This window comes from Oryx dammah, unplaced genomic scaffold (assembly GCF_014754425.2).
Source record: "Oryx dammah isolate SB20612 unplaced genomic scaffold, SCBI_Odam_1.1 HiC_scaffold_15, whole genome shotgun sequence".
In the NCBI taxonomy this organism is placed as follows: domain Eukaryota; kingdom Metazoa; phylum Chordata; class Mammalia; order Artiodactyla; family Bovidae; genus Oryx; species Oryx dammah.
Window position 1 is genome coordinate 43,220,416 of NW_024070199.1, and position 25,262 is coordinate 43,245,677.

Here is a 25,262-nt window from a genome sequence, read left to right on the forward strand (position 1 = left end):
TGGCATATTTCACTTAGCATAATGTTTTCAAGGTTGATCCATGTTATAACACATATCAGAACTTCATTCCTTTTCATAGCTGAATAATATTCACATATATATCGCAGGCTTCCCTGGTGGCTCATCAATAAAGAGTCCACCTGCAATGCAGGAGATGCAGGTTTGATCCCTGGGTCAGAAATTTCCCCTGGAGGAGGGCATGGCATCTCACTCTAGTATTCTTGCTGGGAAAACCCCATGGACAGGAGCCTGGCAGGCTACAGTCAGTCCATGGGGTCACAAAGAGTCAGACATGACTGAAGCAGCTGAACAGGCATATCACAGTTTGTTTATTTATTTATAAGTTGATGGACACTGGGTTGCTTCCACCGTTGGATTATTGTGAATAATGCTGCAGTGAAAATCGGGGTACAAGTATTTTAAATCTCTGCTTTCAACTCCTTTAGGCATATCCGTAGAAGTTAAATTGTTGTATGGCAATTCTATGTTTAGCTTTTTGAGGAACTCAAACTTTTTTCCATTATTTACATTCCCATCAAAAACGTTCAGGGGTTCCAGTTTCACCACATACTTGTCAACCTTTGCTATTTTCATTATTATTTCATTGAAGGATAGTTGACATACAGTTATTAGTTTCAGGCATACAACATAGTGATTTGAATTTATATACATTACAAATTGATCACAATATGTCTACTAATATTCTGTTACCATACAAAGTTATTACAATATTTTAACTATATTTCCTATACTGTGCATTACATTCCTGTGACTTATCTTATAAGTAAGGCTTGTATTTCTTAATCCCCTTCACTTATTCCACCCACTTCCCATCCTCCTCCCATCATCATCATCACCATCCTAGTAGGTGTATAATGTTTGGCCCTCCTTGTCTTTTTTCTAAATCAGGATGTTTTTTATTATTAAGCTTTAGAAGCTGTTTTTATATTAAGGATGAAATCCTGTTGCCCAACATGTTTTGCAAGTATTTTCTTACAGCCTGGCTAAGTTACTCATTTCTTAACAGTCTTTTGATGAGCAAGTTTGTTTTTTTTTAATTTTGATGAAGTTTATAAATTTTTTTATTTTATAGTTACTTATTTCTATGCCCTAAGATCTTTGCCTTCTCTTAAGTTAAAGGATATTCTCCTTTCTTCAAGAATCTTCTTAGCTTATATTTTTAGGTCTATCTTCCATCTCTAATTTTTGTGTGGGATCTATAAGAGATGTCAAGATTCATTTTCTTCCTTTATAGACATCTGGTCATTCTAGGAACATTTTTTGGAGATTTTCTTTTCCTCATTGGATTGTTTTCTTGCTTTTATTAAAAAAAAAACAAATGACCATGTAAGTGTGAACCTGTTTCTGACTCCTTCTCATTTCCATATATTTTCCTATTTTTTTTAAAAAAAATAACCATTATTTTCTAAAGTGGTTTGAGGGGAAAGTTGAGGGGAAGTACAAAAAATTCTCATAAGCCCATATTCCCATTTTTGGACTTAAGTTTTCAATTCATTTGGGTAAGTACCAAGAAGCATGATTATTGGATCATATATTTTCATATAAAAATGCAAAACTGTTTTCCATAGTGGTTGCAGCAGTGAATGAGAGTTCCTATTGCTCCACATCTTTGTCAGCATTTGTTGTCAATGTTATCAGTGGGTTTCGGCTGTTCTGATAGATGTGCAGTGATACTTTGTTTTAACTTCCGTGTCTCTAATGACATAATAATGTGAAGCATTTTTTCATATGCTTACTTGCCCTCTGTACATCTTCTTTGGTGAGGTGCCTGTTCAAGTCTTCTACTCATTTTTTAAAAACTGGGGTGTTTTCTTATTGTTGAATTTTAAGAGCTTGTTGTATATTTTAGATAAGTCCTTTATCAGATATGTCTTTTGCAAATATTTCCACGCTGACTTGCCTTGAGATTGTCTTCCATAGAGCAGAAGTTTTTAATTTTAATGAGGCCCAGTTTATCAATTATTTCTTTCATGGATCATGTCTTTGATGTTGTAGCTAACATGTTATTCTGTTCCATTGATCTATTTCTCTCTTTTTTCACCAACACCACACTGTCCTGGTTACTATAGATTTATAATCTTTACATCAAGTAGTGTCAGTCTTCTGACTTTGTTCTTCTCCTTTAATATGGATTTGGCTACTTTGGTTCTTCTGCTGCTCCACATAAACTTCAGAGTACGCTTGTTGATATTCACAAAATAACTTGCTGGAATTTTTATTCAGATTGTATTGGATCTAAAGATCAAGTTGGGAAGGACTGACATCTTGACAACATTTATTTAATCTTCCTATCCATGACATGGAACATCTCTCCATTCAGTTCTACTCTCTTTCATCAGAGCTTTATAGTTTTCCTCATATAGCTCTTACACATAGGTTTTGGGTTGTTTTTTGTTTTGTTTTGTTTTTTTTTTTGCCTTATATCTAAGTATTAATATTTTGTTTTTTACAGTGCTAATGTAAATGGTAATGTGTTTCTAATTTAAAATTCCACTTGTTCATTGCTTGCATACAGGAAACCAATTGACTTCTGTGTATTGTGTCCTGTAAGCTTGCTATAACTGCTTATTAGTTCATGTAAATTTTTTAAACCAGTTTGCTAATATCTACAAAAAGTCTCCTGATATTATGATTGTGTTAACTCCAAAGGTCAATTTAGGGAGAATGGTTTTGTTGTTGTTGTTCAGTTGCTCAGTCCTGTCTGATTCTTTCTGACCCCATGGACTGCAGCACACCAGGCTTCCCTGTCCTTCACTGTCTCCTGGAAGTTGCTCAAACTCATGTCCATTGATTTGGTGATGCATCCAACCATCTCATACTTTGTTGCCCCCTTCTCCTCCTGCCCTTAATCTTTCCCAACTTTTCCAATGAGTCAGCTCTTCGCATCAGGTGGCCAAAGTATTAGAGCTTCAGCTTCAGCATCAGTCCTTCCAATGCACATTCAAGGTTGGTTTCCTTTAGGAGTGACTGGTTTGATCTCCTTACTGTGCAAGGGACTCTCAAGAGTCTTCTCTAACACCACAGTTCAAAAGCATCAGTTCTTTGGCACTCAACCTTCTTTATGGTCCAGCTCTCACATCAGTACACAACTACTGGAAAAACCATAGCTTTGACTATATGGACCTTTGTTGGCAAAGTAATGTCTCTGCTTTTTAATACCCTGTCTGGGTTTGTCATGTATGGATGCGAGAGTTGGACTGTGAAGAAAGCTAAGCACCAAAGAATTGATGCTTTTGAACTGTGGTGTTGGAGAAGACTCTTGAGAGTCCCTTGGACTGCAAGGAGATCCAGCCAGTCCATTCTAAAGGAGATCAGCCCTGGGTGTTCTTTGGAAGGAATGATGCTGAACCTTAAACTCCAGTACTTTGGCTACCTCATGCAAAGAGTTGACTCATTGGAAAAGACTCTGATGCTGGGAGGGATTGGGGGCAGGAGGAGAAGGGGACGACAGAGGATGAGATGGCTGGATGGCATCACCAACTCGATGGACGTGAGTTTGAGTGAACTCCAGGAGTTGGTGATGGACAGGGAGGCCTGGCCTGCTGCGATTCATGGGGTTGCAGAGAGTTGGACACGACTGAGCGACTGAACTGAACTGAACTGAACTGGGTGTGTCATAGCTTTTCTTCCAAGGAGTAAGCATCTTTTAATTTCATGGCTGCAGTCACCATCTGCAGTGATTTTAAAGCCCAGGAAAATAAAGTCTGTCACTATTTCCATTGTTTTTCCGTCTATTTGCTATGAAGTGATGGGACCAGACGCCATGATCCTAGTTTTTTGAGTGTTGAGTTTTAAGCTACCTTTTTCACTCTCCTCTTTCACTTTCATCAAGAGGCTCTTTAGTTCCTCTTCACTTTCTGCCATTAGGGTGGTGTCATCTGCATATTGATATTGTTGATATTTCTCCTGGCAATCTTGATTTCAGCTTGTGATTCATCCAGCCTGGCATTTCACATGCTGTACTTTGCATATAAGTTAAATAAGCAGGGTGACAATATACAGCCTTGACATACTGTTTCCCCAGTTTGAACCAGCCTGTTGTTCCATGTCTGGTTCTAACTGTTGCTTCTTGACCCAAATACAGGTTTCTCAGGAGACAGGTAAGGTGGTCTGGTATTCTCATCTCTTTAAGAATTTTCCACAGTTTGTTGTGATCCACACAGTCAAAGGCTTTAGCATAGTCAATGAAGCAGATGTTTTTCTGGAATTCCCTTGCTTTCTCCATGATCCAGCAAATGTTGGCATTTCCTCTGCCTTTTCTAAACCCAGCTTGTACATCTGCAGGTTCTCAGTTCACATATTGCTGAAGCCTAGGTTGAAGGATTTTGAGCATAACCTTGCTGACATGTGAAATGAGCACAATTGTGTGGTAGTTTGAACATTCTTTGGCATCGCCCTTCTTTGGGATTGAAATGAAAACTGACCTTTTCCAGTCCTGTGGCCACTGCTGAGTTTTCCAGGTTTGCTGGCATATTGAGTGCAGCACTTTCACAGCATCATCTTTTAGGACTTGAAACAGCCCATCTGGAATTCCATCACCTTGACTAACTTGGTTTGCAGTTAACGCTTCCTAAGGCCCACGTCACACTCTAGGATGTCTGGCTGAAGGTAACTGACCACCCCATTGTGGTCGCCTGTGCATGTATAGCCCAGCCCTTGGTCAAGGGCTCATGGAGAACATGGGGAACTTCCACACCAGCTTTTGGTACCCAATTCTGTGTAGTTCCTTCCTCTCCAGTGCCCTGCCTTGCAGATTTCAGGTACTCTCATAACCCTGAACTCTATTCCCCGTCTCCTCAGCTTCATGAAACCACTGTGCTCTGCCTCAGCTCCAGGTCTGTCCTCCATGAGGAGGAAAATTTCCCCAGGCAGACATCCAGAGGTTCATCTCATGAGTTTCCCTTCTCTCAAGGGTCACAGTCCTGTGCTATTTATAGTCCAGTGCCTAGTGTATTTCCTCCAGGTTTACAGTAGTTTTTGGTGGGAGGACTTACCTGGTACTGTTTTTTCATCACTGGAAGAAGTCCCAATATATGATTTTGATGTATGTTCACAGTGCCACAAGATTGAAATTTTTCTTATCTACTTTTTCTTTAATAATTGAACAGCTGTATCAAGAGGTAGTTTGATGTTAATGATTATGTCATTCGTTCCCCCCTATGTCTTCCCCATCTTAGCAAAGTGGTGCAAATGTAAACTCAGTTTTTCAAAGGACATGCTGGTTTATTTAGTAGTTCTTTAAGCAAAGGCTTATGCAAAGAGTCGGACAACTGAACTGATGGAAGAGAAACATTTTAAGTTTCTCATTCTTTAATGGTAGTTTGGCTCTCTAAAAGTCCAGATTCAAAGTTAATTTCCTTCAGATGTTTGAAAATAGTACTCAGTTATCCTCTGGCATCTGGCATTGTTGATGAGAAGTCTAACTCATGTTTCTTTTGGCTAATTTGATTCTCTTTTGTAGCTTTTAGGGTTTCCTCTTTATCCTTGTTATTCTGGGTTTCATTGTGATATATTTAGCTGTGTGGTTCAGTCATTATTTATTCTGAAATTTTTTTAATTTTAATTTTTTTAGTGTTTTTGTCTTTTAAAAATTATTCTTAATGTCTTTGATCTTTTCCTTCTTTTAATTGATACATAATTCACATGTCATAAAATATACCATTTTAAAGTGTACAATTCAGAGATTTTAAGTATATACACAAAGTTGTACAACTATCATTGCTGTTCATAACATTACATTTTCATCATCCCTGAAAGAAATCCTGTACCCATTAGCAGTCATTCTTCTTACCCCTACCCCCTGTCCTTTGGCAAATACTAATCTACTTTCTGTCTTTATGGATTTGCCTATTTTAGATATTTCTTATAAATAAAATAATATGTGGCCTTTTGTGTCTGGCTTAATGAAGCATAATGTTTTCAAGATTCATTCATGTTAGTATGTAGCATGTAATAGTACTTCATTTCTTCCTATGGCTGAATAATATTCCACATTTTGTTAATCTCTTCAACATTGTTGGACATTTGGGTTGTTTCCAGTTTTTCCTATTATGAGTCATGCTTCTACGAACTTTCAACTGCTGCTAAGTCACTTCAGTCATGTCCGATTCTGTGCAACCCCATAGACGGCAGCCCACCAGGCTCCGCTGTCCCTGGGATTCTCCAGGCAAGAACACTGGAGTGGGTTGCCATTTCCTTCTCCTTTTAAAATATGCTCTTTTAGAGTATCTGCCATCCATAGGGCTTTCATTTCAAACACTATCTTTAATTTCCAAGATTTCTAATAGAGTTTTTTGCCATTGCTTTCTGTTTAATATGGCAGTGTATTCTTATTTCATGACTTCTTTTTATATTTGAGGATATAAAATATAGGGCAACTATTTTCTTTTTAAAAATATTTATTTGTTTGTTTTTGGCATGCTGGGTCTTTGTTGTTGTGCATGGACTTTCTCTAATTGTAGTGAGTGAGTGCTACTTTTTTTTTTTTTTAATTTTATTTGGAGGCTAATTACTTTACAGTATTGTGGTGGTTTTTGCCATACATTCGCATGAATCAGCCATGGGTGTACATGTGTTCCCCATCCTGAATCCCCCTCCCACCTCTCTCCCCATCCCACCCCTCTGAGTCATCCCAGTGCACCAGCCCTGAGCACCCTACCCTGTCTCATGCATCGAACCTGGACTGGTGATCTGTTTCACATATGATAATATACATGTTTCAATGCTATTCTCTCAAATCATCCCACGCGAGAGCTATTTTTAACAAAAAGTTGTGGACTCTAGGGCACAAGGACTCAGTTGTTGTGGCTCATGGGCTTAGTTGCTCTGCGGCAAGTGGAATCTTCTTGGACAAGGGATCAAATCTATGTCCCCTGCAATGGCAGATGAAGTCCTATCCACTATACCACCAGGCAAGTCCTAGAGAACTTATTTTAAAGTTCCTTTCAGGTTGTTTTATTAATTCTGTTTCCTCTGGCATACGCTCTGTTGGTTGATATGTATCATATCTTTCATGTTATTGGTCTTTGTTGGTTGGTAATTTTTAGTTAAGAGTTGATTGTTCATGATCCCTTTGTCCTGAACACATCCTACATTGCAGCCTTCCAGTAGGAGTTTCTCTGGATTGCTGAGCCCTTATCGGCAAGGGATATATCTTGGACTAAAATTTTGCTTAAGTGGCAAGATAAAAAAGCTCTTGTATCTTAATAGAATATACTGCCATTTACAGTCCATGGCTCCAAGGCCCTTATTCTGCATCACTGATGCTGCTGCTAGCATCACTTGACTTGTAACCGACCCTCAGGTAGACTAGTACCAAATCTTTGGCTTTTGTTCATGTTTTGTTCTATCTGTGGCCTCTGTGGCTCTTGCTTTTAAACCTGTTGGTGTTGCAACATTGGCCCCATGTTTTTTTTCCAGTCCATGCCCCAAACATGGGACATCTCTTGTCCTTACTTACCACTGTGGACTCTCTCTCTTTTTCATTCCTGAAGATCGGGGAAGAATACAAAACAGAGTACAAAATGAATTACAAATGTATACCTTGGAATACAAAATGAAGCAGGGCAAAGGCGAAGAGAATACACTGGTTATACCAAACACCCTCTTCCAACAACACAAGAGACGACTCTACACATGGACATCACCAGATGGTCAGTATCAAAACCAGATTGATTCTATTCTTTGTAGCCAAAGATGGAGAAGCTTTATATGGTTAGCAAAAACAAGACCGGGAGCTGACTGTGGCTCAGATCATGAATTCCTTATTGCAAAATTCAGACATAAATTGAAGAAAGTAGGGAAAACCACTAGGCCATTCAGGAATGACCTAAATCAAATCCCTTATGATTATGTAGGGGAAATGACAAATAGATTCAAGGGATTAGATCTGATAGGCAGAGTGCCTGAAGAACTGTGTATGGAGGTTTGTAACATTACACAGGAGGCAATGATCAAACCATCCCCAAGAAAAAGAAATGCAACAATGCAAAATGGTTGTCTGAGGAGGCTTTACAAATAGCTGAGAAAAGAAGAGGAACTAAAGGCAAAGGAGAAAGGAAAGGTATACCCATTTGAATGCAGCATTCCAAACAATAGCAAGAAGAGATAAGAAAGCCTTCCTAAGTGAACAATGCAGAGAAATAGAGGAAAGACTAGAGATCTCTTCAAGAAAATTAAAGATACCAAGGGAACATTTCATGCAAAGATGGGCACAATTAAGGACAGAAATGGTATGGACCTAATAGAAACAGAAGAGATTAAGAAGCGGTGGCAAGGATACAAAGAAGAACTATACAGAAAAGATGTTAACGACCCAGATAACCACAATGATGTGATCACTCACCTAGAGCCAGACATCTTGCAGCATGAAGTCAAGTGGGCCTTAGAAAGCATTACTACAAACAGAGCAGGTGGAGGTGATGGAATTCCAGCTGAGCTATTTCAAATCCTAAAAGATGATGCTCTTAAAGTGCTGCACTCAATATACCAGCAAGTTTGGAAAACTCAGCAGTGGCCACGGGACTGGAAAAGGTCAGTTTTCATTCCACTTCCAAAGAAGGACAATGCCAAAGAATGTTCAAACTACTGTACAATTGAGCTTATTTCACACGCTAACAAAGTAATGCTCCAAATTCTCCAAACAAGGCTTCAACCGTACGTGAACTGAGAACTTTCAGATGTTCAAGCTGGATTTAGAAAAGGCAGAGGAACCAGAGGTCAAATTGCCACCATCCATTGGATCATAGAAAAAGCAAGGGAATTCCAGAAAAACATCTGCTTCATTGACTATGCTAAAGCCTTTGACTGTGTGGACCACAACAAACTGTGGAAAATTCTTAAAGAGATGAGAATACCAGACCACCTTACCTGTCTCCTGAGAAACCTGTATTTGGGTCAAGAAGCAACAGTTAGAACCAGACATGTAACAACAGGCTGGTTCAAACTGGGGAAACAGTATGTCAAGGCTGTATATTGTCACCCTGCTTATTTAACTTATATGCAAAGTACAGCATGTGAAATGCCAGGCTGGATGAATCACAAGCTGAAATCAAGATTGCCAGGAGAAATATCAACAATATCAATATGCAGATGACACCACCCTAATGGCAGAAAGTGAAGAGGAATTAAAGAGCCTCTTGATGAAAGTGAAAGAGGAGAGTGAAAAAGGTAGCTTAAAACTCAACACTCAGAAAACTAAGATCATGGCATCACTTCATAGCAAATAGATGGGGAAACAATGGAAAGAGTGACAGACTTTATTTTCTTGGGCTCCAAAATCACTGCAGATGGAGACTGCAGCCATGAAAATTCAGGACTGATTTCCTTGAGAATTGACTGGTTTGATTAATTAAAATTGATTTCCCCCCAAATAGCTACTCATTCTTTAAGGAAATTGTTAAGATTGCTAGAGAATTCCAATTTATTGACAAAACTTTGACTCATGTATCTACATTTGTTTTCCCCATTCTGTATTGTATTACTACTTTATAGGATTCAGGACATTTTTTTCATATTTCACAGAAAGGTAATTGAATCACAGAAAAAAAAAGGGGCGTTGCTCTAGGTCAGAAAATCAGTCAGTGGTAAAACCGAGGACTGATGCAACTCATCCTGGTTTAGTGCCAACTTCATTAAACTTCAATGCAGCATAACCTTGCTGCCATATTATCTTGGGTTTTGTGACTGAATTGTCCTTGAAAAACAAACTAATGGCAAGAAAAATAGTACCCATTAAGATCGGTAGCTTCCCTGGTGGCTCAGAGGTTAAAGCGTCTGCCTTCAACGTGGGAGACCTGGGTTCGATCCCTGGGTCGGGAAGATCCCCTGGAGAAGGAAATGGCAACCCGCTCCAGTATTCTTGCCTGGAGAATCCCATGGACGGAGGAGCCTGGTAGGCTATAGTCCACGGGGTCGCAAAGAGTCAGACACGACTGAGAGACTTCACCTTCAAGATTGGTAGCTAGAACTTGATCTTAGTAAAGTTCATACTTTCTGAGATGGTTAAAACTTTATTAAATACATAGTATGAATGCTTTAGAAAAAAGTTGTGCCATTATTATAGAATATATTTTATTATTAAAATTTTAAAGTTGAATTCTTGTGTAGTATCAACATTGTCAGCCTCATTTATAAAGTAGAACTTGTAGAGATTGATATATCTTTATTCATATTTAATTTTCCATTTAACACTATTGTAGAGGGGGACTAAGGGAAGGCATTTTATAAAATGAGAATTTTTTCCCCCTTATAATATTACTGCCGGAGTACAGAAAGTAGGAAAGATAGGGCATACTTTGAGGTTCTGTTTGTTGACTATGATCCAGGACACGCTGATGCTTTGTGTAAAGAGTTCTAAATTGATGTATATAAATATACCAAGTAGTTAATTGACAATTAAATTAGTGAGAGTTTGCTTTTCGTTATTAAAGACTACCTCTTAAAGGACAGACCATACAGTATTAGATCAATGCCTGAGAGGGCCATTCTTGAATTTTTCTGCTTTAAGTTCTAAGTTAGCTCACTTACTGGATTTGTATTATTAAACAGTGAAGTGAGAAATAGATTTAAGGGCCTAGATCTGATAGACAGAGTGCCTGATGAACTATGGATGGAGATTCGTGACATTGTACAGGAGACAGGGATCAAGACCATCCCCGTGGAAAAGAAATGCAAGAAAGCAAAATGGCTGTCTGGGGAGGCATTACAAATAGCTGTGAAAAGAAGAGAGGTGAAAAACAAAGGAGAAAAGGAAAGATATAAGCATCTGAATGCAGAGTTCCAAAGAATAGCAAGAAGAGATAAGAAAACCTTCCTCAGCGATCAATGCAAAGAAATAGAGGGAAACAGAATGGGAAAGACTAGAGATCTCTTCAAGAAAATTAGAGATACCAAGGGAACATTTCATGCAAAGATGGGCTCGATAAGGGACAGAAATGGTATGGACCTAACAGAAGCAGAAGATATTAAGAAGAGGTGGCAAGAATACACGGAAGAACTGTACAAAAAAGATCTTCATGACCCAGATAATTATGATGGTGTGATCACTCACCTAGAGCCAGACATGCTGGAATGTGAAGTCAAGTGGGCCTTAGAAAGCATCACTACGAACAAAGCTAGTGGGGGTGATGCCATTCCAGTTGAGCTGTTTCAAATCCTGAAAGATGATGCTGTGAAAGTGCTGCACTCAATATGCCAGCAAATTTGGAACACTCAGCAGTGGCCACAGGACTGGAAAAGGTCCATTTTCATTCCAATCCCAAAGAAAGGCAATGCCAAAGAATGGTCAAACCACTGCACAGTTGCACTCATCTCACACGCTAGTGAAGTAATGTTCAAAATTCTCCAAGCCAGGCTTCAGCAATACGTGAACTGTGAACTTCCAGATGTTCAAGCTGGATTTAGAAAAGACAGAGGAACCAGAGATCAAATTGCCAACATCCACTGGATCATGGAAAAAGCAAGAGAGTTCCAGAAAAACATCTATTTCTGCTTTATTGACTATGCCAAAGCCTTTAACTGTGTGGATCACAATAAACTGAAAAATTCTTAAAGATTTGGGAATACCAGACCACCTGACCTGCCTCTTGAGAAACCTAAATGCAGGTCAGAAAGCAACAGTTAGAACTGGACATGGAACAACAGACTGGTTCCAAATAGGAAAAGGCTGTATATTTTTACCCTGCTTATTTAATTTATATGCAGAGTACATCATGAGAAACACTGGGCTGGAAGAAGCACAAGCTGGAATCAAGATTGCCGGGAGAAATATCAATAACCTCAGATACGCAGATGACACCACCCTTTTGGCAGAAAGTGAGGAAGAACTAAAGAGCCTCTTGATGAAAGTGAAAGTGGGGAGTGAAAAAGTTGGCTTAAAGCTCAACATTCAGAAAACGAAGATCATGGCATCTGGTCCCATCACTTCATGGGAACTAGATGGGGAAACAGTGGAAACAGTGTCAGACTTTATTTTTGGGGGCTCCAAAATCACTGCAGATGATAATTGCAGAAATTAAAAGACGCTTACTCCTTGGAAGGAAAGTTATGACCAACCTAGATAGCATATTCAAAAGCAGAGACATTACTTTGCCAACAAAGGTCCATCTAGTCAAGGCTATGGTTTTTCCAGTGGTCATGTATGGATGTGAGAGTTGGACTGTGAAGAAAGCTGAGCGCGAAAGAATTGATGATTTTGAATCGTGGTGTTGGAGAAAACTTGAGAGTCCCTTGAACTGCAAGGAAATCCAATCAGTCCATTCTAAAGGAGATCAGTCCTGGGTGTTCATTGGAAGGACTGATACTGAAGCTGGAACTCCAATACTTTGGCCACCTCATGCAGAGAGTTGACTCATTGGAAAAGACCCTGATGCTGGGAGGGATTGGGGGCAGGAGGAGAAGGGGACAACAGAGGATGAGATGACTGGATGGTATCACCGACTCAATGGACATGAGTTTGGGTGAACTCCTGGAGTTGGTGATGGACAGGGAGGCCTGGCGTGCTGTGATTCATGGGGTCGCAAAGAGTTGGACACGACTGAGCAACTGAACTGAACTGATTTATTAAAAAGTATAAGACCATCAGTTAAAACTAGCAGCTCAGAAGATTTCTGGCATTGGATATGACCTTGTGGAAATGAACTGAAAATACAGATTGATTTAGTGAATTTTCAATTTGTGTAAAATTGAAAACATGAGATTAAATGTCTTAACCCCGTAAAGTAATTCTAAATGTTCATCAGTTTGCTGATTCATAGCCATTTCCAGTTGTATTTAAAATTCTGCAGATAATCTTGTCATCAGGGAAAAGCCTACTTGGCTCATCAGTTTAACAGACAACTCCAGTATCTCTGGTGCTTATCCAAACTGCTTGTTCTCTGTTGTTGCCATTTCTTCTCATACAGATATGCAATCCGTACTGCCTGGATTTTTTGCGAACCTGAATTGGACTTCAGAGGAGGCCGGCCATTCTCAGGACACATCAGGGCTAAGACCCTTCCAGATGATTTTTGAGGCAAGTTTTGCTGTGGTTCTATAAATTAATGGTGTTTTGATTCTTATTTTTCTACAAATGTAATAACAGGAAAGAAAAGCTTAGGTCCTTTATAGAACAAAGTTGAAATAAGGCATTGGTTCCCAGACTTCCCTGAACAGATTTTAAATCACTTGGAAGCTTTGAAAATAGTGATGTTTGTGTTCCACTCTAAGAGGTTGTGATGTAATTGGTCTTGGGTGTTGGATTAGTCTGCTTGGGCTGCCATAAAAAAAAAAATACCACTTGTTGGGTGGCTTAAACAACAGAAACATTTTCTCATCCTTCTTCATGAAGTTAGAAGTCCAAGTTCAAGGTATCATGTAACCATTTGCTCACATGATCTTTCCTCTGTACATATGTGGAGTGAGAGCTTTCTGGTGTCTCTTCCTCTTCTTACATGGACAGTCCTACCAGATTAGAGGTCCACACTTATGACCTCAGTTAACCTTATGACATCCCTAAGGCCCTGTCTCCAAATAAGTCAAAATGATGGCTAAGGCTGCAACAGATGAATTTGGGGGAATACAAGCCGGTCCGTAAGAGGTGTGGCCTGGGCTTTGGAATATTTTTAGAATCCCAGATAATTCCTAATGTGCAGCTGAATTTGAGAACCACTGAAATAAACCATTGTTTGATTTTGGACCTCCTGAAGAAGAAAGCAAGAATGGATGCCCAGTGTGGATCCTATTTAAATATTTTTATTAGGTTGGTTTAAAGATTTTTATTGATTTATTTGTAGCCCAGATTTGTGAGAGTGACAGTTGAGTCCTCCATTCCCATTATCAATTCTCTGATCTTCCCTTTCTTTGAACTGGTGGAGACAAAGAATACGTTAAACACTCTCCCCAAAAGCACGTGGGAGGCTGTTCTCCATGTTGGAACAATTATATCCTTCTAAAAGGAAATGAACATGGTATCAGGACAATAGATATCCCTGGATGTGCCATATCGTGTTTAGGGGAATGAAGGGTGAACAATTTGGAGCAGTTAATGGTTAGTCAAACAGAGGCAAAAGGAGAATGGGGCAGCAGAGGATGAGATGATTGACTAGCATCACTGACTCAGTGGACATGTTGTTGTCCAGTCCCTCAGTCGTGTCCAACTCTTTGCAATCCCATGGACTGCAGCATTCCAGGTTTCTCTTTCCTTCACTTCCTCCTGGAGTTTGCTCAAACTCATGTCCATTGAGTCAGTGATGCCATCCAACCATCTCATCCTCTGTTGCCCCCTTCTTCTCCTGCTTCCAGTCTTCCCCAGCATCAGGGTCTTTTTCAGTTCTTCCCATCAGGTGGCCAAAGTATTGGAGCTTCAGCATCAGTCCTTCCAATGCATATTCAGGCTTGATTTCCTCTAGGATTGACTGGCTTGATCTCCTTGCTGTCTAAGAGACTCTCAAGAGTCTTCTCCAGCACCACAGTTCAAAAGCATCAGCTCAGCCTTTTTTATGATCCAACTCTCACATACATACATGACTATTGGAAAAACCATTGCTTTGCCTATATGGACCTTTGTTGGCAAAGTGATGTCTCTGCTTTTTAGCACACTGTATAGATTTGTCATAGCTCTTCTTCCAAGGAGCTTTTCATTTCTTTTAATTTCATGGCTGCAGTCACCATCTGCAGGGATTTTGGAGCCCAAGAAAATAAAGTCTATGTTTCCCCATCTATTTGCCATGAAGTGATGGGATTGGATGCCATTATCTTCGTTTTTTTGAATATTGAGTTTTAAGCCACCTTTTTCACTCTCCTCTTTAACTTTTGTCAAGAGGCTCTTTAGTCCCTTTTCACTTTCTGCCATTAGGGTGGTGTTATCTGCATATCTGAGGTTGTTGGTATTTCTCCTGGCAGTCTTGATTCCAGCTTGTGATTCATCCAGCCTGATATTTCATGTAATATCCTCTGCATGTAAGTTAAATAAGCAGGATGACAATAGACAGTCTTGACATACTCCTTTCCCAGTTTGAACCAGTCCATTGTTCCGTGTCTGGTTCTAACTGTTGCTTCTTGACCCAAATACAGGTTTCTCAGGAGACAGGTAAGGTGGTCTGGTATTCCCATCTCTTTAAGAATTTTCCACAGTTTGTTGTGATTTAGCATAGTCTTTAGCATAGTCAGTGAAGCAGAAGTAGATGTTTTTCTGGAATTCCCTTGCTTTCTCCATGTTCCAAAGGATGTTGGCAATTTGATCTCTGATTCCTCTGCCTTTTCCAAATCCAGCTTGTACATCTAGAAGTTCTCAGTTCATGTACCGTTGAAGCCTAGCTTGAAGGATTTTGAGCATTACCTTGCTAGCATGTGAAATGAGCACAATTGTACAGTAGTTCAAACATTCTTGGGTTTCCCTTGTGACTCAGGTGGTGAAGAATCTGCCTGCAATGCAGGAGACCTGGGTTTGATCCCTGGGTTGGGACGATCCCCTGGAGAAAGTAAAGGCTACCGCTCCAGTATTCTGGCTTGGAGAATTCCATGGACTGTATAGTCCATGGGGTGGCAGAGTCAGGGACTTTAACTGTCACTTTTGCTTGAACATTCTTTGGCATTGTCCTTCTTTGGGAGTGGAATGAAAACCGACCTTTTCAGTCCAGTGGCCACTGCTTAGTTTTCGAAACTTGCTAGCATATTGAGTGTAGCACTTTAGCAGTGTCATCTTTTAGGATTTGAAATATCTCAGCTGGAATTCCATCACCTCCACTAGCTTTGTTTGTAGTAATGCTTCCTAAGGCCTGCTTGACCTCACACTGCAGATGAATGACCACACCATCGTAGTCATCCAGGTCATTAAGACCTTTTTTGTACCGTTCTTCTGTGTTTTCTTGCCACCTCTTAATATCTTCTGCTTCTGTTAAGTCCTTGATGTTTCTGTCCTTTATTGTGCTCATATTTGCATGAACTATTCCCTTGGTATCTGTAATTTTCTTGAAGAGATCTCTAGTCTTTCCCATTCTATTGTTTTCCTCTATTTCTTTGCACTGTTCACTTAAGAAGGCTTTTTATCTCTCCTTGCTATTCTTTGGAACTCTGCATTCAGATGAGTATATCTTTTCTCTTTTTCCTTTGCATTTTGATTCTCTTCTTTTCTCATCTATTTGTAAGGCCCCCTCAGAAAACCACTTTGCCTTATTGCATTTCTTGAATCTGAGCAAATTCTGGGAGATAGTGGAGGACAGAGGAACCTGGCATGATGCAGTCCATGGGGTTGCAAAGAATTGGAGAGGACTTAGCGACTGAAGAAGGACAACAACAGTTATAAAACTATTATTGTCAGTTCAGTTCAGTTCACTTGCTCAGTCGTGTCCGACTCTTTGCAACCCCATGAATCGCAGCACGCCAGGCCTCCCTGTCCATTACCATCTCCTGGAGTTCACCCAGACTCACATCCATCGTGTCCGTGATACCATCCAGCCATCTCATCCTCGGTCGTCCCCTTCTCCTCCTGCCCCCAATTCCTCCCAGCATCAGAGTCTTTTCCAATGAGTCAACTCTTCTCATGAGGTGGCAAAGTACTGGAGTTTCAGCTTTAGCATCATTCCCTCCAAAGAAATCCCAGGGCTGATCTCCTTCAGAATGGACTGGTTGGATCTCCTTGCAGTCCAAGGGACTCTCAAGAGTCTTCTCCAACACCACAGTTCAAAAGCATCAATTTTTCGGCGCTAAGCCTTCTTCACAGTCCAACTCTCACATCCATACATGACTACTGGAAAAACCATAGCCTTGACTAGACGGACCTTAGTCGGCAAAGTAATGTCTCTGCTTTTGAATATGCTATTTAGGTCATAACTTTTCTCCCAAGGAGTAAGCATCTTTTAAAATTTCATGGCTGCAGTCACCGTCTGCAGTGTTTCTGGAGCCCAAAAAAATAAAGTCTGACACTGTTTCCACTGTTTCCCCATCCATTTCCGATGAAGTGATGGGACCAGATGCCATGATCTTCGTTTTCTGAATGTTGAGCTTTAAGCCAACTTTTTCACTCTCCACTTTCACTTTCATCAAGAGGCTTTTTAGCTCCTCTTCACTTTCTGCCATAAGGGTGGTGTCATCTGCATATCTGAGGTTATTGATATTTCTCCTGGCAATCTGGATTCCAATTGTGCTTCTTCCAGTCCAGCGTTTCTCATGATGTACTCTGCATAGAAGTTAAATAAGCAGGGTGACAATATACAGCGTTGACGTACTCCTTTTCCTATTTGGAACCAGTCTGTTGTTCCATGTCCAGTTCTAACTGTTGCTTCCTGACCTGCATACAGATTTCTGAGAGGCAGGTCAGATGGTTTGGTATTCCCATCTCTTTCAGAATTTTCCACAGTTTATTGTGATCCACACAGTCAAAGGCTTTGGCATAGTCAATAGAGTAGAAATAGATGTTTTTCTGGAACTCTCTTGCTTTTTCCATAATCCAGTGGATGTTGGCAATTTGATCTCTGGTTCCTCTGCCTTTTCTAAAACCAGCTTGAACATCAAGGAGTTCGCAGTTCATGTATTGCTGAAGCCTGGCTTGGAGAATTTTGAGCATTACTTCACTAGCATGTGAGATGAGTGCAATTGTGCGGTAGTTTGAGCATTCTTTGGCATTGCCTTTCTTTGGGATTGGAATGAAAATGGACCTTTTCCAGTCCTGTGGTCACTGCTGAGTGTTCCAAATTTGCTGGCATATTGAGTGCAGCACTTTCACAGCATCACCTTTCAGATTTGAAACAGCTCAACTGGAATGGCATCACCCCCACTAGCTTTGTTCGTAGTGATGCTTTCTAAGGCCCACTTGACTTCACTTTCCAAGATGTCTGGCTCTAGATTAGTGATCACATTATCATGATTATCTGGGTTGTGAAGATCTTTTTTGTACAGTTCTTCCGTGTATTCTTGCCACCTTTTCTTAATATCTTCTGCTTCTGTTAGATCCATACCATTTCTGTCCCTTATCGAGCCCATCTTTGCATGAAATGTTCCCTTGGTATCTCTAATTTTCTTGAAGAGATCTCTAGTCTTTCCCATTCTATTGTTTCCCTCTATTTCTTTGCATTGATCACTGAAGAAGGCTTTCTTATCTCTTCTTCCTATTCTTTGGAACTCTGCATTCAGATGTTTATATCTTTCCTTTTCTCCTTTGTTTTTCGCCTCTCTTCTTTTCACAGCTATTTGTAAGGCCTCCCCAGACAGCCATTTTGCTTTCTTGCATTTCTTTTCCATGGGGATGGTCTTGATCCCTGTCTCCTGCACAAGGTCTTGAACTTCATTCCATAGTTCATCAGGCACTCTGTCCATCAGATCTAGGCCCTTAAATCTATTTCTCACTTCCACTGTATAATCATAAGGGATTTGATTTAGGTCATACCTGAATGGTCTAGCGGTTTTCCCTACTTTCTTCAGTTTAAGTCTGAATTTGGTAATAAGGAGTTCATGATCTGAGCCACAGTCAGCTCCTGGTCTTGTTTTTGTTGACTGTATAGATTTTCTCCATCTTTGGCTGCATAGAATATAATCAATCTGATTTCAGTGTTGACCATCTGGTGATGTCCATGTGTAGACTTTTCTCTTGTGTTGTTGGAAGAGAGTGTTTGCTATGACCAGTGCATTTTCTTGGCAAAACTCTTATTAGTCTTTGCCCTGCTTCATTCCGCATTCCAAGGCCAAATTTGCCTGTTACTCCAGGTGTTTCTTGACTTCCTACTTTTGCATTCCTGTCCTCTATAATGAAAAGGACATCTTTTTTGGGTGTTAGTTCTAAAAGGTCTTGTAGGTCTTCATAAAACCGTTCAACTTCAGCTTCTTCAGTGTTACTGGTTGGGGCATAGACTTGGATAACTGTGATATTGAATGGTTTGCCTTGGAGACGAACAGAGATTATTCTGTCATTTTTGAGATTGCATCCAAGTACTGCATTTCAGACTCTTTTGTTGACCGTGATGGCTACTCCATTTCTTCTGAGGGATTCCTGCCCGCAGTAGTAGATATAATGGTCATCTGAGTTAAATTCACCCATTTCAGTCCATTTTAGTTCGCTGACTCCTAGAATGTCGACGTTCACCCTTGCCACCTCTTGTTTGACCACTTCCAATTAGCCTTGATTCATGGACCTGACATTCCAGGTTCCTATGCCATATTGCTTTTTACAGCATCGGATCTTGCTTCTATCACCAGTCACATCCACAACTGGGTATTGGTTTTGCTTTGGCTCCATCCCTTCGTTCTTTCTGTAGTTATTTCTCCTCTGATCTCCAGTAGCATATTGGGCACCTAATGACCTGGGGAGTTCCTCTTTTGGTATCCTATCATATTGCCTTTTCATACTGTTCATGGGGTTCTCAAGGCAAGAATACTGAAGTGGCTTGCCATTTCCCTTCTCCAGTGGACCAGTTCTGTCAGACCTCTCCACCATGACCCACCCGTCTTGGGTTGCCCTGCAGGCATGGCTTGGTTTCATGGAGTTAGACAAGGGTGTGGTCCTAGTGTGATTAGATTGACTAGTTTTCTGTGAGTATGGTTTCAGTGTGTCTGCCCTCTGATGCCCTCTTGCAACACCTACCATCTTACTTGGGTTTCTCTTACCTTGGATGTGGGGGTATCTGTTCACGGCTGCTCCAGCAAAGCCACTGCTCCTTACCTTGGATGAGGGGTATCTCCTTACTGCCACCGTTCCTGACCTTCAACGTGGGATAGCTCCTCTAGGCCCTCCTGCGCCTTCGCAGCCACCGCTCCCTAGCCTCGGGCGCGAGGTGGCTTCTCCTGGCTACCCCTGACCTCGGAAGCGGGGTGTCTCCTCCCGGCCGCCACTGGCCTCAGATGTGGGGTAGCTCCTCCCGGCTGCCGCCCCTGACCTGACCTGTCAGGTAGCGAAAAACAACCCCCAAAAAGCCACTTGATTCCAGTGAACCAAGGAAAACAGTGCTAGAAAAGGAAATCATGTGTTTTACTCAGTCTGAACAAAAAGTGATAATTCTTATACCTAGCATATGTATTATTTAAGCCTCCTGACAACTCTATGAAGTGGCTAGGACAAGAATTTCAGAGAATTTGACTGTCTTTCCCAAGGTCATCCCATAGTTAAGTGACAGAATCTGAATCAAAGTCTGACTCATATTGATCAGTGCTATTTCAATATTTATTCATTCCATTAGATACCTCTGTTCACGATAGCTTCACTGTCCTAGAAAGAGTCACAAGATGTTACTTGATCCCAAGGAACTTGCAATCTAGGAATATCAAGCAAATGATAGATAAGTAAACAATTACAATACAGTGTAATAGAGATTTTTTCTGGGTATAAGGAGTTCAGAGATGAAAGAATAAAAAATTATCATCAGAGTGATAAAATTTCTTTCTTTTTTTTTCCCTATTGCAAAAGCAGTGTTTCTCTCAAGAAAGTCAAAGTGTATATTGAGAGCACAGATAATTTGACTTAATCAAGGTGCATGTCTGGGTTCATATCTTTCCACATAAGAGTGGGACGTTTCAGTTTAAGGTTTCAAGAACGGTACACCTCCAGTCTGGCTGTGGAAATTGGTGATTGGAAATAAGTAGAGGTCAAGGTCATTGGAGTTGAGGAGGTCAGAGAATTTTGGGACTAAGTTCTCACTTAGACTGGTCATCTTCTTGGATGTGGAAGTCAACCAAGATGATGACAGGACTTAGAGTACAGAGGACAGTTGCGCTTAGTGCCAGTTAATCAGTCGGTGGGGAGAAGTAAGAGTAGTATAACCTCAGAGGATCAAGGATTCCTGAAAGCATTTGTTCTGTTCTATCTCATTGTCTTTGATACTGTGCAGCTTTTAGACAGATACTAGAATGAAGAGAATGGGGAGAGGAAAAGGGGAAGTTGTGAAAAGATTTCATCATACGTGTATACTGCAGGTGGGGAGAAGGGTCAGGTAGCAAGGTTGACAGCAAAGGCTGGTGAATGGAGACATCCATGAAAAGGTGGCAACAAGTGATCCACTGCTTTGGGCATGTGGGGAAAGCTAATTCCAGGGAAGACTGAGGGAAAACTTCATTTAAGAAAGATGCTGGACTTCCCTGGTGGTCCAGTGGTTACAACGCTGCACTTCCAGTGCTCCCACTGCAGGGGGCGTGCATTGAATCCCTGGTCTGGAAACTGAGATCCCACATGCAATGCCAGGTGGTCAAAAAAAAGGTTGCTGGGTTTTGTGTTTATGCTCAGTCCTGCACCTTGGAGTCCATTAGGCTGGGTAACATGTCCTTCCAAAAACAATTTGATTTTGCAAGATCTTGACAGATTTATCCATTTTTGTATTTATTTTTGTTATAATAGTAAATGATACAATGACTAGATATATAGAGAGAGACATAAAAACATATCTATCTCTGTTTCTCTTATTATCTATCATCTGAGTACTTACCTATTTAAGCAAAGAAAGAGACACTGACATTCTCTTATAAAGTCATATAGAGCCCATAACTGCATCAGTTCAGTTCAGTCGCTCAGTCGTGTCCGACTCTTTGCGACCCCATGAATCGCAGCACGCCAGGCCTCCCTGTCCATCACCAACTCCTGGAGTTCACTCAGACTCATGTCCATCGAGTCGGTGATGCCATCCAACTATCTCATCCTCTGTCATCCCCTTCTCCTGCCCCCAGTCCCTCCCAGCATCAGAGTCTTTTCCAATGAGTCAACTCTTCACATGAGGTGGCCAAAGTATTGGAGTTTCAGCTTCAGCATCAGTCCTTCCAATGAACACCCAGGACTGGTCTTCTTTAGGATGGACTGGTTGGATCTCCTTGCAGTCCAAGGGACTCTCAAGAGTCTTCTCCAACACCACAGTTCAAAATCATCAATTCTTCAGCGCTCAGCCTTCTTCACAGTCCAACTCTCACATCCATACATGACCACTGGAAAAACCATAGCCTTGACTAGAAGGACTTTTGTTGGCAAAGTAATATCTCGGCTTTTCAATACGCTATCTAGGTTGGTCATAACTTTCCTTCCAAGGAGTAAGAGTCTTTTAATTTCATGGCTGCAGTCACCATCTGCAGTGATTTTGGAGCCCCCCAAAATAAAGTCTGCCACTGTTTCCACTGTTTCCCCATCTAGTTCCCATGAAGTGATGGGACCAGATGCCATGGTCTTCGTTTTCTGAATGTTGAGCTCTAAGCCAACGTTTTCACTCTCCACTTTCACTTTCATCAAGAGGCTTTTTAGCTCCTCTTCACTTTCTGCCATAAGGGTGGTGTCATCTGCATATCTGAGGTTATTGATATTTCTCCTGGCAATGTTGATTCCAGCTTGTGTTTCTTCCAGTCCAACGTTTCTCATGATATACTCTGCATAGAAGTTAAATAAGGAAGGTGACAATATACAGCCTTGACATACTCCTTTTCCTGTTTGGAACCAGTCTGTTGTTCCATGTCCAGTTCTAACTGTTGCTTCCTGACCTGCATTTAGGTTTCTCAAGAGGCAGGTCAGGTGCTCTGGCATTCCCATCTCTTTCAGAATTTTCCACAGCTTATTGTGATAAGTTTATATTTAAAAATATAAAATACCTCCCATAATCTATGATATGATTAGACTTGTATTTAAGGGTAATGACTGAAACATGACTCAGTGGTAATTTCTGCTGCCCAGGACTGGCAGCATATGTTTTTTCCTGATAACATATAAGTTCATTGTTTCTGAGGCACATTGGGCCTGGGGTACTGGCTGTAAAAGACTGTGTAGTGTCTCTTCCTCCCTACCCCCATCTCTCTTTCTCTCAATAATTTTTGAGTAGGTCTTAAAAGGAGCTATTTGTTTTGTGTTAACTATCCTCTGCTGACCTGACATTATTTCACTTTATATTCTCAGTCTGGATTAGGTGCCAATCATTCCTGTGTATTTTTTTAGCTTCTCTTATATGTTTAAATCATAAAGCTTCTTCACATTATCACATAAATTATTTATTTCATCTTTCTCTTCTACTTAAGTGTAACCTCTTCAAATTTAGTTTTACAATGTGCATTAAGTGTTTTATCAATGAATACATACATATACATATTCAGTAATCATATGTAAGCATTGCCCATAAGGTTCCATAAGAAATGATAGATTACATAATATCTGATTCAGATAGCTATCTATGTACAGAAAATGAGCTTTCTTGGAGAGGTAGCATTGTATAGTGAAAGGTGGGCATTGGAGTTCTCAGATCTAGGTTTGACTCCCAGTTCTGCCAGTTAATTAGCTATGTGTGACCTTGGACAAATTAATTAGCTTCTTTAGTCTCATTATCCTCACCCATGAAATGGGGATATCTTCTACTTGTATGTAAACTGCTTGGCATGTAGCAGGTGTTCAGTAAATGATAGTTCCCATCATTAATTGTAGACCCTCCCTGGTAGCTTTTCAAGGAACTTTCACTTGTTTGGTTGCCTTACTGCTAGATATAATTAAGCCCTTTATATGACACACGCTATAATCACTAAGGTTACAGAAGTTTGAAACTGTTCCAAGAAGTTGAAGTGTTAAGTATGGAAAATGCTTTAAAGAGACCATTGCTTTTCTGCATTTGAACATTTTATAATAAACATTTTAAAAATAAGGATATGACTGTGGTATGTATGCTACAGTTAGTGTTTAACTACTGCTACTTACACATGTTAATAATCCTAGATTTGTTTCTAGATTTTCTAATAATCCCCATCCATTTTTCTAATATTTTCAAATATTTTTATAATAGTTATTCTAATCATCCCCACCCATTGCACAGTTATTGATCTTTTTTTTCAGTGAACTTATAAAAAAGCATTATAATAGTTTATTCTTCTTTATTAGCTATTTGCATGTTTTTTTCTTTATTGTGTTGAGATTTTGAGATCTGGGACCTTTTTTCTCCTTTAATATGTACCTAGTACATGAGTCTGTATTATCTGAGCCACTAATAAAAACTTACTGATTTCTGACTCTATTTCCTCTTCCTTAACTTATCTAGTTTTTAGGAGACACCTTCTAACTATGGTTTTAAGGACATTATATTAAATGTAAAGAGCTTCCCTGATAGCTCAGTTGGTAAAAAATCCACCTGCAATGCAGGAGACCCCAGTTCAATTCCTGGGTCAGGAAGATCTTCTGGAGAGGGGATAGGATACCCTCTCCAGTGTTCTTGGACTTCCCTTGTGGCTCAGCTGGTAAAGCATCCACCTGCAATGTGGGAGATCCTAATTCGATCACTGGGTTGTAGTATAGGAAAGTGGTTAAAGCTAAAGCTTTGGAGCCAGATCAGCAAGAACTTGGCAAGGCTGTTTAATCTCTTTGAACCTTTTTTTTAATCTTCTATGCATGGGAGACCTGAGTTCAATCTCACTTTGATTCACTTTCACAGAACACAGACCTTCTGACTTTTGAGCTTCTGCTTTACAGCTTTGCCTTGAAAATAAATGTTTGGATGAACAGATTAAGGTTTAAAAATAGGTTCTCTTTAATGTCTGCTCCTTTTGACTCCATTGAGATTCTTTGGTTTTTTAAATTTTTATTTATTTATTTTTGGCTGTGCTGAGTCTTCATGGCTGATATGGGCTTTTCTCTAGTAGTGGCAAGGAGGGGCTACTCTAGTTGTGGTGCGTGGGCTAATTGCGGTGACTTCTGTTGGAGTGGAGTGCAGGCTCTAAAGCACATGAGCTTCAGTAGTGGCAGTGCCTGGGCTCTAGAGCACAGGCTCAACAGTTGTGGTGCTCGGGCTTATTTGCTCCATGGCATGGGGGATATTCCCGGATCAGGGATTGAACCCATTTCTTCTGCATTGGCAGGTGGATTCTTTACCACTGAGCCTCCAGGAAAGCCCCACTGAAATTCTTAATACAGATTGACCCTTATTAGGATAGTAGAGTTAAGCTAGGATTACTCTTCTCAGCTCCAATCTAAATTACTTTTTTCCCCCTGGATGTCTGAAAAGCTTTCTGAAGTGTAGTTAGTTTTATAAGAAGAAATATCATAATTTAATTCATTTGTGCCCTTGAGTTTGTGCTTATATGGTGGATGTTTTTGTTATAGGCTGATGTAAAGCCCAGGACTTTGATGACAGATAGTCTGGTTATAAAGAATTTTTTACGCAAAATCATCACTGTGCTCCCCAAGGTAAGCTGTTCTTTTTGCACAATAATGACTCTCTTGTTTAAGTCATGTGTTTTTAAAAGACCTCTACTCTGTAGGGCATGGGCGCATCTGATTGGTTCTCTTTCTTTTTATGACAGTGATTAAAAGTTTTAATATTGAATTGGTTTGGTTC

The 25,262-nt window shown here is 40.3% G+C and overlaps 1 protein-coding gene across 1 annotated transcript in view; it reads left to right on the top strand.

Moving 5' to 3' along the window:
• Window positions 1-25,262, top strand: part of CUNH11orf80 (chromosome unknown C11orf80 homolog) — an 88,743-nt gene that overhangs the window by 25,729 nt on the left and 37,752 nt on the right. The window contains exons 4-5 of the mRNA XM_040255207.1: window positions 12,924-13,033; window positions 25,028-25,111. Of these exons, the coding sequence (XP_040111141.1) occupies window positions 12,924-13,033; window positions 25,028-25,111 (194 nt within the window). The remainder of the gene's footprint in view (window positions 1-12,923; window positions 13,034-25,027; window positions 25,112-25,262) is intronic.